The sequence below is a fragment of the Salvelinus alpinus genome, chromosome 12, assembly GCF_045679555.1.
Source record: "Salvelinus alpinus chromosome 12, SLU_Salpinus.1, whole genome shotgun sequence".
Classification (NCBI taxonomy): domain Eukaryota; kingdom Metazoa; phylum Chordata; class Actinopteri; order Salmoniformes; family Salmonidae; genus Salvelinus; species Salvelinus alpinus.
The window spans coordinates 8,220,729-8,234,573 of NC_092097.1; the positions used below are offsets into that span (position 1 = coordinate 8,220,729).

General features: G+C 41.5%; 1 protein-coding gene across 3 annotated transcripts; it reads right to left on the reverse strand.

Moving 5' to 3' along the window:
* Position 1: 1 nt before the first annotated feature.
* LOC139535426 (mitochondrial glutamate carrier 1-like) lies at positions 2-13,281 on the reverse strand. 3 transcript variants are annotated; one of them, XM_071334821.1, is made up of 10 exons: positions 13,167-13,281; positions 10,595-10,726; positions 10,286-10,411; positions 8,229-8,284; positions 7,012-7,102; positions 6,745-6,863; positions 6,466-6,655; positions 1,751-1,905; positions 1,560-1,635; positions 2-1,407 (listed from the first exon to the last, which is right to left on the reverse strand). In XM_071334821.1, exons 2-10 carry the CDS (start codon positions 10,612-10,614, stop codon positions 1,260-1,262), a joined length of 981 nt encoding a protein of 326 aa, XP_071190922.1. In that variant the 5' UTR covers positions 10,615-10,726; positions 13,167-13,281; the 3' UTR covers positions 2-1,259. The 3 variants fall into 3 exon arrangements, with proteins under 3 accessions (XP_071190922.1, XP_071190924.1, XP_071190923.1); XM_071334823.1 differs by lacking the exons at positions 8,229-8,284; positions 10,286-10,411; positions 10,595-10,726; positions 13,167-13,281 and adding an exon at positions 7,625-7,760; XM_071334822.1 differs by lacking the exons at positions 8,229-8,284; positions 10,286-10,411; positions 10,595-10,726; positions 13,167-13,281 and adding an exon at positions 7,610-7,742.
* Positions 13,282-13,845: the final 564 nt, after the last annotated feature.

Consider the following 13,845-nt stretch of genomic DNA (forward strand, 5'->3'; position numbering starts at 1 on the left):
GTTAAGAGCAGACAGCTGTTAGATGTTTATTTGATAAACATATACTCAAACAAAACTAGAAATACAACATACAAACCAATGTAACAGTCATTTCCTGTGTTAGATTACCTGGGTGCAGATCGTATCAGTGATGCCATTTGGCAGGCTCAGTCAGTCTGGATAAAGTATTGCTTCCTTACAGTGTGGAGAAATACCAATCCACTCATAAGGAAAATACAAAACTATTTGCATGAAATTTAGGGGCATGTTATTAATACAAAAAAAAACTAAATAATGGCCATTAACTAATCTAAGTCTTGACCTAATATATATATATATATATCCCTGAAGTAACATGGACAACAACAGAACACTCCACAACTCTAATGTATATACTACATTATATGAATTCATCTCACAAGTATATAGAATATAAAAACAATACAAAAAAAGATTAACAGTGCTGACAATTCATTAAACCATGATGGGGGTCATCTGTCTGGCAACAAACCATGAGTTGTTGCTGTGGAATAGCCATTAAGTGCTTGGTCCATCGATCTCAAACTAAACCTTGGTGAAATGGTGCCAGTTAAAAATGTGTTTCTTTTTTTAAAAAATGATAAAAAGCTACTTCTAGAATATTTCGAGATTTTTGGCCTCAGTTGACCACAGTGAATTTAACAATTCAGACATGTAAATCGGATTAATTGAAGGCTTGAAGAAGTCACATGATTGCAAATACAGTACATGATTGAGGCTTTGAAATACCCACACAACATCTCGACTCCACACTATTGCATTCAAGCAACAGCACAAAAGTGGAATCTTAAATTATCCCCCCAAAAATTTCAGACAAACAATGAATTACATTTTTTTTTTTAAAGGTGTGAAATGGCCTTCAGTCATTGGTTGTGTTGAAGTGGTCCCCACCTCCTGTGCCTCACAGAGAAAAAGGAACCAGAGGTGCTCCCCAGGCAGAGCCACTTGCAGTTCTCGGTCCCCAGTTCAGCAAACTGGCGAAAACATTGGTCACAGCCCATTAAATAAGCCAGGAAAACATTTGGAGGACGTGCAGTGCAGCCATTAGACCATACAGGAGGTTTTCCTGTCTTTTCCAGGCTCCAAAGCTCTGACACCTCAACAGTCTTACGTGGGTTTATTTTCTGTAATATATACTGACGGTGTATAGCTGCCAGTCTTTTTCTGAGATACTTTTCATCCGACGTGTGAGAGTCCCATGCACAGCCAGGCAGGGTTGCTCATCTCACGCAGACAGGTAGTTAGTTGAAAGGGGACAGGTCCAGGATGAACTCTCCGATGCCAATAAAGTACATGACCTGTGCGATGCCGAAGAGAGGAGCGATGACCAGCGCCCTGCAGCCTGCTCCCTTCAGGAAGGCAGAGGGACCCTCCTTACGCATGATCTTACTGCCATGAGACAGAGAATAAATAAATCATCACTGCTTGAACTGCAGGAATGTGTGTAAATCAATTATTATAGACCTCACTGGTTGTGAAGTTGCAAAAAGATCAAAGGCAGGAAAATACAAGTATTAAGAGTGATAAGACTGACTCCGTACCTGACACAGTCAACCACACCGTTGTAGCTCTCCTCACTGGCGCCTTTGTTTAGAGATTGCAATCTCGTTTTCACAACTGGAATAAAGTGCGAGAACTTGTTATAGCAGGAACTACAGCAGTAAATCAAACCCACATTCCACTAGCTTAATAAAAGTGGGTCAACAAACCGAGACAGAGATTACGAACTCACCATCACAAGGATTGACTGCCACAGCTGCGGTAGAGCCAGCCAGACAGCCAGAGAAGAAGGCCCAGTAGAAGGGTGCCGATTGATCTTGAGAGGGCTGGCCCAGCCGGTTGAGGTGGGCGAACAGTGGGAAGTAGACCATGGAGAAGGGAACATCTCTGAAACACAAAACAAGTATTTCACTGGTTGGTAAATAAATTCAGCAAAGAAAGAAAACGTCCTCTCACTGTCAACTGCATGTGTTTTCAGCAAACTTAACATGTGTAAATATTTGTATGAACATAACAAGATTCAACCACTGAGACCCAAACTGAACAAGTTCCACAGACATGTGAATAACCAAAAATTTTGGGGGGGTCAAAATCAAAAGTAAGTCAGTATCTGGTGTGGCCACCAGCTGCATTAAGTACTGCAGTGCATTTCCTCCTCATGGACTGCACCAGATTTGCCAGTGCTTGCTGTGAGATGTTATCCCACTCTTCCAAGACACCTGCAAGTTCCCAGACATTTCTGGGGGGGGAATGGCGCTAGCCCTCACCCTCCGATCCAACAGGTCCCAGACGTGCTCAATGGGATTGAGATCCAGGCTCTTCGCTGGCCATGGCAGAACACTGACATTCCTGTCTTGCAGGAAATCACACACAGAATGAGCAGTATGACTGGTGGCATTGTCATGCTGGAGGGTCATGTCGGGATGAGCCTGCAGGAAGGATACCTGAGGGAGGAGGATGTCTTCCCTGTAACGCACAGTGTTGAGTTTGCCTGCAATGACAACAAGCTCAGTTCGATGATGCTGTTGCACACCGCCCCAGACCATGACGGACCCTCCACCTCGATCCTGCTCCAGAGTACAGGCCTTGGTGTAATGCTCATTCCTTCGACGATAAACGCGAATCCGACCATCACCCCTGGTGAGACAAAACCGCGACTTGTCAGTGAAGAGCACTTTTGACCAGTCCTGTCTGGTCCAGCGACAGTGGGTTTGTGCACATAGGCAACGTTGTTGCCGGTGATGTCTGGTGAGGACCTGCCTTACAACAGGCCTACAAGCCCTCAGTCCAGCCTCTCTCAGCCTATTGCGGACAGTCTGAGCACTGATAGAGGGATTGTGCGTTCCTGGTGTAACTCGGGCAGTTGTTGCCATCCTGTACCTGTCCCGCGGTGTGATGTTCGGATGTACCGATCCTATGCAGTTGTTGTTACACGTGGTCTGCCACTGCGAGGACGGTCAGCTGTCCGTCCTGTCTTCCTGTAGCGCTGTCTTAGGCAACTCACAGTACAGACATTGCAATTTATTGCCCTAACCACATCTGCAGTCCTCATGCCTCCTTGCAGCATGCCTAAGGCACGTTCACGCAGATTAGCAGGGACCCTGGGCATCTTTCTTTTGGTGTTTTTCAGAGTCAGTAGAAAGGCCTCTTTAGTGTCCTAAGTTTTCATAACTGTGACCTTAATTGCCTTCCGTCTGTAAGCTGTTAGTGTCTTAACGACCATTCCACAGTTGCATGTTCATTAATTGTTTATGGTTCATTGAACAAGCATGGGAAACAGTGTTTAAACCCTTTACAATGAAGATCTGTGAAGTTATTTGGATTTCTACAAATTATCTTTGAAAGACAGGGTCCTGAAAAAGGGACATTTCTTATTTTGCTCAGTTTAGTTATAGATTTAAGCTATAATGCCAGAGAAGCCAGTGTTTGGAGTATAAATTGGCACAGTTGTTGTTAGGCCCGAGGCAAAGGCCCGAGACTGGCTGACAACATTCCTATCCCTTGCTTGCTATCTAGCCAACTACGGCTAACTTACGGTCACGTCAAGCAGTGCAGCCAGAAGTTTATCAAGTTTATAAATTGTCTGCCTGGACTGATGAGACAGTGGATTGCGCAGTCAGGTGGAAAAGAGTAAATAGGCATTTCAAAGTCATAGATTTAGCAGGTGGTAACTTGTGGAATAGACACCGACTGGAATGCATTTTTAACCAATTGGCATCCAGGATTAGACCAACCTGTACGTATACGCCCATGCTTGCTTACACATACATACATACATACATACATTACATAACACCGGCAAAAGTTTTAGAACACCTACTCATTCAAGGGGTTCTTTATTTTACTATTTTCTACATTGTAGAACAATAGTGAAGACCTCAAAACTATGAAATAACATATGGAATCATGTAGTAACAAAAAAAAGTGTTAAAACAAATAAAAAAATATATTTTTTAATATTTGAGATTCTTCAAATAGCGACCCTTCGCCTCAATGACATTTTTGCACACTCCTGGCATTCGCTCAACCAGCTTAACCTGGAATGCTTTTCCAAAGGTCTTGAAAGAGTTCCCACATATGCTGAGCACTCGTTGGCTTTCCTTCACTCCGCGTCCGACTCATTCCAAACAATCTCAATTTGGTTGAGGTCGGAGGATTGTGGAGGCCAGGCCATCTGATGCAGCACTCCATCACTCGTCTTCTTAATAAAATAGCCCTTACACAGCCTGGAGGTGTGTTTGGTCATTGTCCTGTTGAAAAACAAATGATAGTCCCACAAAGCGCAAACCAGATGGGATGTTGTATCACTGCAGAATGCTGTGAAGGCTATGCTGGTTAAGTGTGCCTTGAATTATAAATAAATCACAAAGTATCACCAGCAAAGCACCCCCACACCGTAACACCACCTCCTCCATACTTTACGGTGGAAAATACACATGCAGAGATCATCCGTCCACCCACACCGCGTCTCACAAAGACACAGCGGTTGGAACCAAAAACAAAAATTGGACAGACGAAAGGACAAAATTTCCACCGGTCTAATGACCATTGCTTGTGTTTCTTCGCCCAAGCAAGTCTCTTCTTATTGGTGACCTTTCGTAGTGGTTTCTTTGCAGCAATTCAACCATGAAGGCTTGACTCACACACAGTCTCTTCTGAAAAGTTGATGTTGAGATGTGTCTGTTACTTATTTGGGCTGCAATTTCCGAGGCGGGTAACTAACGAACTTATCCTCTGAGGCAGAGGTAACTCTGGGTCTTCCATTCCTTTGGCGGTCCTCATGAGAGCCAGTTTTATCATAGCGCTTGAAAGGTTTTTGCTATTGCATTTGAAGAAACTTTCAAAGTTCTTGAAATCTTATGGATTGACTGACCTTCATGTCTTAAAACCTCTTTGGGCTAGGGGGCAGTATTTCGACGTCCGGATGAAAAGCGTGCCCAAAGTAAACGGCCTGTTACTCATGCCCAGAAACTAGGATATGCATGGGTAGAAAACACTAAAGTTTCTAAAACTATTAAAATAATGTCTGTGAGTATAACAGAACTGATACAGCAGGCGAAACCCCGAGGACAAACCATCCAACAAAAATAATAATTTCAGCCTACCACTGTTTCCAATGGCTGTCATGTTTATTATGACGCGAAATCCTCCCAGATTGCAGTTCCTAGGGCTTCCACTAGATATCAACAGTCTTTAGAAAGAGTTTCAGGCTTGTTTTTGGAAAAATTTGATAGAATTTGTAGTTTTTCTAAGCGGCTCCCATTTTGTCTGTAGTGTTTTCATGCGTGTGGATGAGAGCGCTTTCTTTGTTGTTTATCTCCGGTAAAGACAATAACAATTCTCAGGCTTACATTTTATCGTTTATTTACGTATTAGGGTACCTGAGGTTTGATTATAAACGTTGTTTGACTTGTTTGGAGAAGTTTATTGGTAACGTTTGGGATTCATTTTGTATGCATTTTGAAGGAGGGAAACCGGTGGATTATTGAATGAAGCGCGCCAGCTAAACTGAGTTTTTGGGGTTATAAAGAAGGACTTCATCAAACAAAAATACCATTTGTGATGTAGCTGGGACCTTTTGGAGTGCCAACAGAAGAAGATCTTCAAAGGTAAGGGATTTATTATAATCGCTATTTCTGACTTTTGTGGCGCACCTGCCTGGTGGAAAAATGTTTTTCATGCTTTTGTATGCGGGGCGCTGCCCTCAGATAATCGCATGGTGTGCCTTCGCCGTAAAGTCTTTTTGAAATCTGACAGCGGCTGGATTAACAAGCTTTATTTTGATGTATGACACTTGTATTTTCATGAATGTTAAATATTTCTATTTCTGTAATTTGAATTTTGCGCTCTGCAATTTCACCGGATGTTGTCGAGGTGGGTCGCTAGCGGAACGCCTGCGCCAGAAAGGTTAAAGTAATGACGGACTGTTATTTCTCTTTGCTTATTTGAGTTGTTCTTGCCATAATATGGACTTGATCTTTTACCAAATAGGGCTATCTTCTGTTGACCACCCCTATCTTGTCACAACACAACTGATTGGCTCAAACGCATTAAGGAGGAAAAAAATTCCACAAATTGACTTAAGGCACACCTGTTAATTGAAATGCATTCCAGGTGACTACCTCATGAAGCTAGTTGAGAGAATGCCAAGAGCATGCAAAGCTGTCATCAAGGCAAAGGGTGGCAAATTTGAAGGATCTCAAATATATTTTGATTTGTTTAACACCATTTTGGTTACTACACGATTCCATGTGTTATTTCATAGTTTTGATGTCTTCACTATTATTCTACAATGTAGAAAATAGTAAAAATAAAGAAAAACCCTTGAATGAGTAGGTGTTCTTAAACTTTATATATATAAGTTATATTCCTGTTTGTTTTCTAGCCCAGCGCCCCATAAAACAAATTACTTCACATGAGTCACATTCATGTGTAACAATCCCTTACCTCATGAGGGTGGCCCAGAGGCCTTTGTAGAGGCCCTGGATGCCTTGTGTGCGGAGAAGTTCCCGGGCGATCTGGGTAGCAGACAACGCACTGACTGCAGTGCTGGGCCCCGCGTTGTAGGATCTGCTCAGCACCCTGGTGGAAGCCAACTTAGTGGGTGACATCGAGGCTGGCTTTCTCTGCTGAGCCGCTGGGATGAAAAACAACAAAAATACATTCATATATTTGCATAAACTTCCATCATCAATCAAATCAGGAAAATACTGTGACCTTGCTTACCTAGCCTTCCTGCATCCTGAAGTTGAATCTTGAGCATTTCCATAGGAGTAGTAATGACAACCTGGCACATGCCTGCACCACATCCTGCCAACATCTCCTTAAACACCGTCAAGCCCTTCCTGCAACAAAGAATCAGATTAGAAAGCATGCATGGGATTGGTCTCGTCAATGATTAGTTGGACACGTTATTACACATCTATTACACTACATCAATCTTCCTCTTAATCTACTGTCTTTAAAATGGCAGAAATGTAAACTGTCACTTACTCATTTTTGCTAAGATACTGCCGGAAGAAGTCATTTGCGGCTAGTTTGATGGCCTTCTCAGGAGTGACCAGGGTCAGATTCACAGCAGCACCTGAAGACAAAACAATTGACCATTAGTCAAACCTTAAAAATTCATCACAAGCAAGTCAAGACAATGAGTTACATTAAAACATGAGAAACATGATGAAAGCAGAACATGAATGAGAAGAGACCAGAAAAGGGCATGCAGAGAGGATGGGAAATGAAAATTGAGAATGTGAAAAGTTAGGCTAATCTAATGTAAGAAAGACCAACATTTATTTAGAAAACTATGTGGGAAGAAGACTTTAGATTAAGGTGTAGGCTAGTCTACGTGCCAGTGGGGAATGGATAGACGAGAATGAAGGTAGCCTTAGCAACTACTACGATATACATTTTCCCAAGAACACTGAATGTCAATGATCACAAGTGTTGGTGAACGAACAGAGAAAGTCAAAAGAGTCGACAGGAGAGGTGAGAATAAGTTGTATAAAGACATGAAGGAGAAAAATATTTCACAGATAGCACATAAAAAAACAACAATGTTTGCCTAGTTGAAATAGAGCAGTGTAGTAAGAACCATTAAATGATTTGCCTCCAGCGTGGCTGCGCCATATCGGCTAGCCTCTCAATATCCCAGGGGGATCCACGTCTGTAATATGAAAAACACAGATGCAAAAAAAACAAGCATTCCTCACACAAATGGAGCTCCATAAAACGGGCTCCAACCTCCTCTCCACAATAGACACTGTTGCCCATCATAAATGTGTTACATACAATATTCAGTTTCAGTAAGGCTATAGTAATGCATTTCACTGAACACTGATCATGTGATCAATTGAAAATGTGACAATTTCCTTTTATAAAGGACTGATGGAGAATATTCTACCATTTGTCATTCAATTAAAATTCAAATGAGCATGAAGTAACAAACAATTTGCATAATGAAGGATGCATATAAACATCACTACATTGTGGTGACAATCTATCAATTTTTAAGGTCACATGTGAATATTGTTTTTTTTCTATCAGTAATGAGCAACTACTGCATGAATTATGAACAGCAACTTGACAGCTTATACTTTAAGTCAATATATAATTCAATTCTGATCAGTTTGTTGCAATTTCACTAATAACCCCGTTGACTAGGTATAGAACCACTACTATAAAACTAAGACTAAAAATGAAATTACTCTTACCTCTATACATGCCAAAGTATCCTTCTGATCTAACGGTTTTGACAAGGCAGTCCATCCTGAGAGAGAAAAGACATGTCAGAATGAGGGAAATTTCTCACAACAACTAATTATTTCATGAATAGCTGCAATCATGACAAAAAGTTTCAAAGAGACGTCATCCAACAAATAATATGTAAATACAAAGTACAGCCATGTCTACCCATGTAGGTGAAACACAACTAAGGAACATCAAGGGGCTTAAGGCTTGGAGTGGAGATGACAGCTGAATGGGTGCACAGAGCAGAGGGAAATTTCATCTCCCCTCGCACATTCCTCAGGATTACTCAACGGGAAAGAATAGGACAATGGCGGGAGTCAGTCGTTACAGACACCGGATTCAAAACCTGGCATTAGTCTATGCTTTCACAATGGCAACCGGATTCTTTGAAGTACTGACCAAGATATCCCATCCTATATATTTAGTGCAGACCTGCTAACCTTGAAGAATTTACCAGTTGAGCACCTTTTAAGCATAATAATGATGTTGGCAAAAAGACTGCCTCAATAAGAATGGTGGGCTATAGACTTATGGATACTTGGTAATTGCCTGCTCATCAGTAGCCAACTAGAAATATGTTTAACTGTTCAAATCAGGGTTCTCCCTAGGATTTTCCGACAAGGTGGTGCTAATGTAGGCCTACGGTCAGGAAGGGAAAACTCCAACGGCCATTTCCTGAAACCTTGAGTCTGAAACTACATCAAACATTGTATCCAAGTCTTGTGTATGATCCTAAATAAAATTGTAGTCCCAATGACAATTTTTCTAGGTTAAATTTTGGGGTAGTGATTATTCTAAATAATAGGTGTCGATGTGGATAGCCTAGTGAAAATGTAAACTGGCGTCTTAAATTTTGTTCGGAGAGAAAATTCTGAATAATTCAATTACTGGATGCAATGTCGTACTCTAGTTTACTGTAAGCTATTTGGAATATGAAACAACTGAACTAGGCCTATATGAGCTTGTTGCAGATCTTTATCCCTGACCTCATCCATCAAGTTAGGTCCGACTACTAGGCGACCATTCATTCAGCATGCCTTGTTGTCATTGGTGAACTGACTATTATCACATCATTAGCAGCCTACTGTTGACATAGCCATATCAAGAGGACAGATCAAGTACTGATTAATGACCATAAACTGTTCAGATTAGTAGGCCTAACAACTTTCTCTGAAGGACAGTATTGGGCGGAACAGCTCTCTCTGCCATGTCTGTTTCCATCCATGCAGCGACGCGCACTAAACTACCGCAACCCTGCACGTTTCCTTGCTCGTCAATGCCCTCACACCCACTACCTTTGCGGAGATCAAAGCATGTGCGGGCAAGAAAGTATTCTCACTTAGTTAACTAAACTCTGTAGCTAACTACCTTCATCGTAATGACGCCTTAACTAAGGAGCCAACTACAAAATAGTGGTTGTGCTTGACTAACACCAACATTTACATTTGAATCATTTAGCAGGCGCTCTTATCCAGCGCAACTTACAGGAGGCGCAATTAGGGTTAACTGTCTTGCTCAAGTGCAGACAGATTTTTCACCTAGTTGGCTTGGGGGTTCGAACCAGCAACCCTTTGGTTACTGGCTCAACGCTCTTAACCGCTAAGCTACCTGCCGCCATCTGTACAAATGTTATATATTTGGTTAACAGTTCGTTCTCTATTTTTCCCCTCACACATAAGTGGTATCAATGGACGAAGTGGGGAGCTGCCATCCAGTTGGCGGAAGGACAATAGTACTACGGCCACGGGACGGAGCGCTAGAGATTTTTCCAACTCGCCGAAGTCGTTTGACTGGCTCAGCTCCAACTTGAGACGGTTGAGTACCAGCTACTTTGAACTGTAATTGTGTGCATGGAATAAAAAATGCATGCATGTTGGCAGGTATGTTAGTGTCATCCTTCCATGCCTTTGAGTTTAAAAAAATGTATTATTATTATTATCATCATCCAATAAACGATCAAGATTTAGCTATGCAGTCACACGGCATGACATGAGAAGGGAGGACAGAGTAAAGGACTCACATGTTTTTGTAGGTCTGTTGGCCTTGCCTCTGGTTCTGTAGCCTGGTCTTTACCAGGTCGATGGGAAACACACAGGTAACCCCCACAATGCCAGCAATACCACCATTAATCAGTTTAGCTGGAAGGCTGGAAAAAAACAGTTTGAGTTTATGTTCAGATTGGCATATCACAGAACTTCAACGCACTTGAAATAGATAAAATATAATGGATGCATGCCCTTATGAAAACTGTACTGATGATTAATTTTCTGGGGTTAGTAACATCTATTGAACATACAGTATGAGATAGAGAAACCTACAGTGACAGTACCTGATCTGCTGCTTGGCCATGGTATATTTCAGATAGGTAGCAGATGTAGAACGGAGCTGTGAGATCTTAGCTAGTTGTAAGTAGATTGTAGTGGTCAGTAGATCAAGTGCTGATGAGCAGCTGAGTAGAGTTCTGGAGGGGAAGAGCCAGGGAGATTATATATAGACTTTTAGTCTAGAGGACGAGGTACACAAAAGCAACATTACCTCCCAAGAGAATTCTCTTCGGTTATAGTCACAGTCGTGTATATTCCCCCTCAAGATGATACCATGACGGCCCTCAAAGAACTACACTGGAGTTGATGCAAACTGGAAACCACATATCCTGAGGCCGCAATTATAGTAGCTGGGGATTTTAACAAAGCAAAACAAATTTTAGGAAAACACTACCGAAGTTCTACCAGCACATTGACTGCTGTACTCGCGCTGGTAAAACATTGGATCACTGCTACTCAACTTTTCAAAATGCCTACAAGGCCCTCCCCCGCCCTCCATTTGGCAAATCTGATCACGACTCCATGTTGCTCCTCCTTTCCTATAGGCAGAAAATCAAACAGGAAGTACCCATGCTAAAGTCTATTCAATACTGGTCTGACCAATCGGAGTATGGTGATCTGGTTTACCGGTGTGATGGTTGAGCCGTGGAAATATGCTTGCGCGGTTTTACGGACTGAAGGATGATGTAAACAATTCATGGAGATGAAGGGGAACCCTGTCGCGGAACTGAGTGATGACAAGTGGATGTTTGATTTGGCCTTCATGGTGGACATAACCAAGTATCTGTCTGACTTGAACGTCAAGCTCCAAAGGGTCGAACCAGCTTCTCAGCGATCTCCTGTAAAACGTGACATCGTACGAAATGAAAGCTGTGGCAAGTCCAACTAGAAAGGGGTAACACAGTGCATTTTCCTACTACGCAAGGACAAGAGCCTGAGATGACGTGGGAATATGCCGGTGAGTGGGGAAAGCTCGCAAAGGCATTTTGTGAGCAGTTTAGGGATGTGAAAAGTAAACAACTGGAGTTGAACATATTTGCAACCCCGTTTAACGTCGAACCAGCGGATGTGCCGGATGGCCTACAACACAAAGTCATTGAGCTGCAAAGCAATGATGAGTTCAAAGCCAGGTACAACAACCTCCCTCTCCTTGAGTTCTACAAAATGTACATTAGTGCTGAGCATTTTCCTGTTCTGAGGAGACATGCACTTAAATTTGCATCTGTGTTCGGGACGACCTACTGCTATGAGCAGTTCTTTTCCAAACTGATTCTTGCAAAGACTCGATTCCGCTCAAGACTGACTGACACAAACCTGGAAAACCAGCTGCGAGTAGCGTCATCTTCACTGCCAGCTGACATCAAACGCCACGTCAAAGATAAACTGTTTCAGCCATCGCATTAGAGGTGAGTTTGAACAAGTAATCATAATAGCATTATTTACAATACTAATATTTATTTAAATAGGACTAGCACTTTTCTAAATACTCAAGGAGACAACATAAGTCATATTTAAACAATGAAACCAATGTCAGTGATTAAAGTCACATTAACACATGAATAAATCAGAAAATAGCCAATTGTAATAATATGGCCCCCAAATTAATTTATAAATATCCAAATGGCCCTTGATGGCAAAAAGGTTCTCCACCCCTGGGTTAGAGCGTTAGGCCAGTTATCGAAATTTGCTAGATCGAATCCCTGAGTTGACAAGGGAAAAAATCTGTCGTTCTACCCCGGAACAAGGCAGTTAACCCACTGTTCCCCAGTAAGGCCGCCATTGTAAATAAGAATTTGTTCTTAACTGACTTGCCCTGTTAAATAAAAATTTAAGAAATAAAGAGCACAACTCGTTGCTCCCAGTTCAAGTAGTACTGTCCACGTTGACCCACGTATTATAAACGCATTATTACAACCTGCTTGCTACTCTTGAGTAAAATGTGCGTGTAGCTAGTAATGTTAAAAAGTTAGTGCTAATCAGTGTCCTTTGGGTGTACCTACCTCAAAGGCATCCGTTTGCATGAATTGAAAGTGTTCTTGGCCCCGAGGCATCAGCTCAGTTGCTAAGTTAGCTAAGACACATTCCGTGTCAGCATGTGAACAAGATTCAACTCCAGTCTAACTTGTGTATTCATCTATGATATTTTTTACAAGCAACCTTATTCAATAACATTCATATGTGTTATTACCATTGCCTCATTTACTGACTTAGCTAATGTTAACATTACCAAGGCCATGGTAACGTATAATGACTAACTTATAGCTTGCTAGCTACCGTTAGTTAGCTTGTATTTATCTGGAAATTGCCAATTCAATAACTTCGCTAGCTATAGCTAACGTTGCTGAAACATTAATCATCAAGTATATCTATAGCAACAACTCGTACTCAAATCTCTGGCATGTAATTTAGTTGCACTAGCGTGAGCTATTTGATTACGGGCGAGCTCGTTGCCTAACTTCTAACTAGCCGCTGCATTTCCAATAATGTATTGCTAGGAAAAAGATCACCGATGACATTGCAATTGTCAATACAATGGTGAGACATTGATATTTGCCAACGTTCGATAATGATACTCACCTAAAATAAATGTGAAATGAGATCTTTCGTTCCTGTACTTGAAAGTATCGTCAGTCTCGCAGTCGTGTAATTTACTGAACGCGAGATAGTGGAAAATTCCATTCATTCATGTGAAGGAGGGGCCAAATCGTCAAACCTGGAGTTCCAATCCATCCAATCGTGGTTTGTTGATTTACATATTGACGGTTCATTGGTCCTTTTAGTTGTAGAAGAGCGTGTGGTGGGCGGTAGCATGCGCTCCACAGTAGAATATGGTCAAGTCCAACCCAGTATCTCATTAATTAGTACATAAAAACATTGTTCTTATTTGTACATAGTTAATGAGAGGCTGGGTTGCAACCAATAAACCGAATAAAAAGCCTTTTAATTAGATATTTGATGGCGTAGCTAGTTTATTTATGGCCTGTGTGTGCCATAGAAATATGATTACATCGCTACACTGGTGGCTGCACATTTTAAACTAAACTGTAATTCTCATTTTGCTGTCTGTATACAAATTGTGTAAATGTCAATATACAAATCTAGTTAATAAAGTTGAGTTAAAGCAGATAAATAACAAAAACATGTTAACTGTGGAGGCTTGGCCTTTGGCTTTTACACAATATAAGGCAGTTCCCACGATAATGAAAATCAACCATGTATACCAATTTCCTTCTGATGTGTGAATCTACTATATATT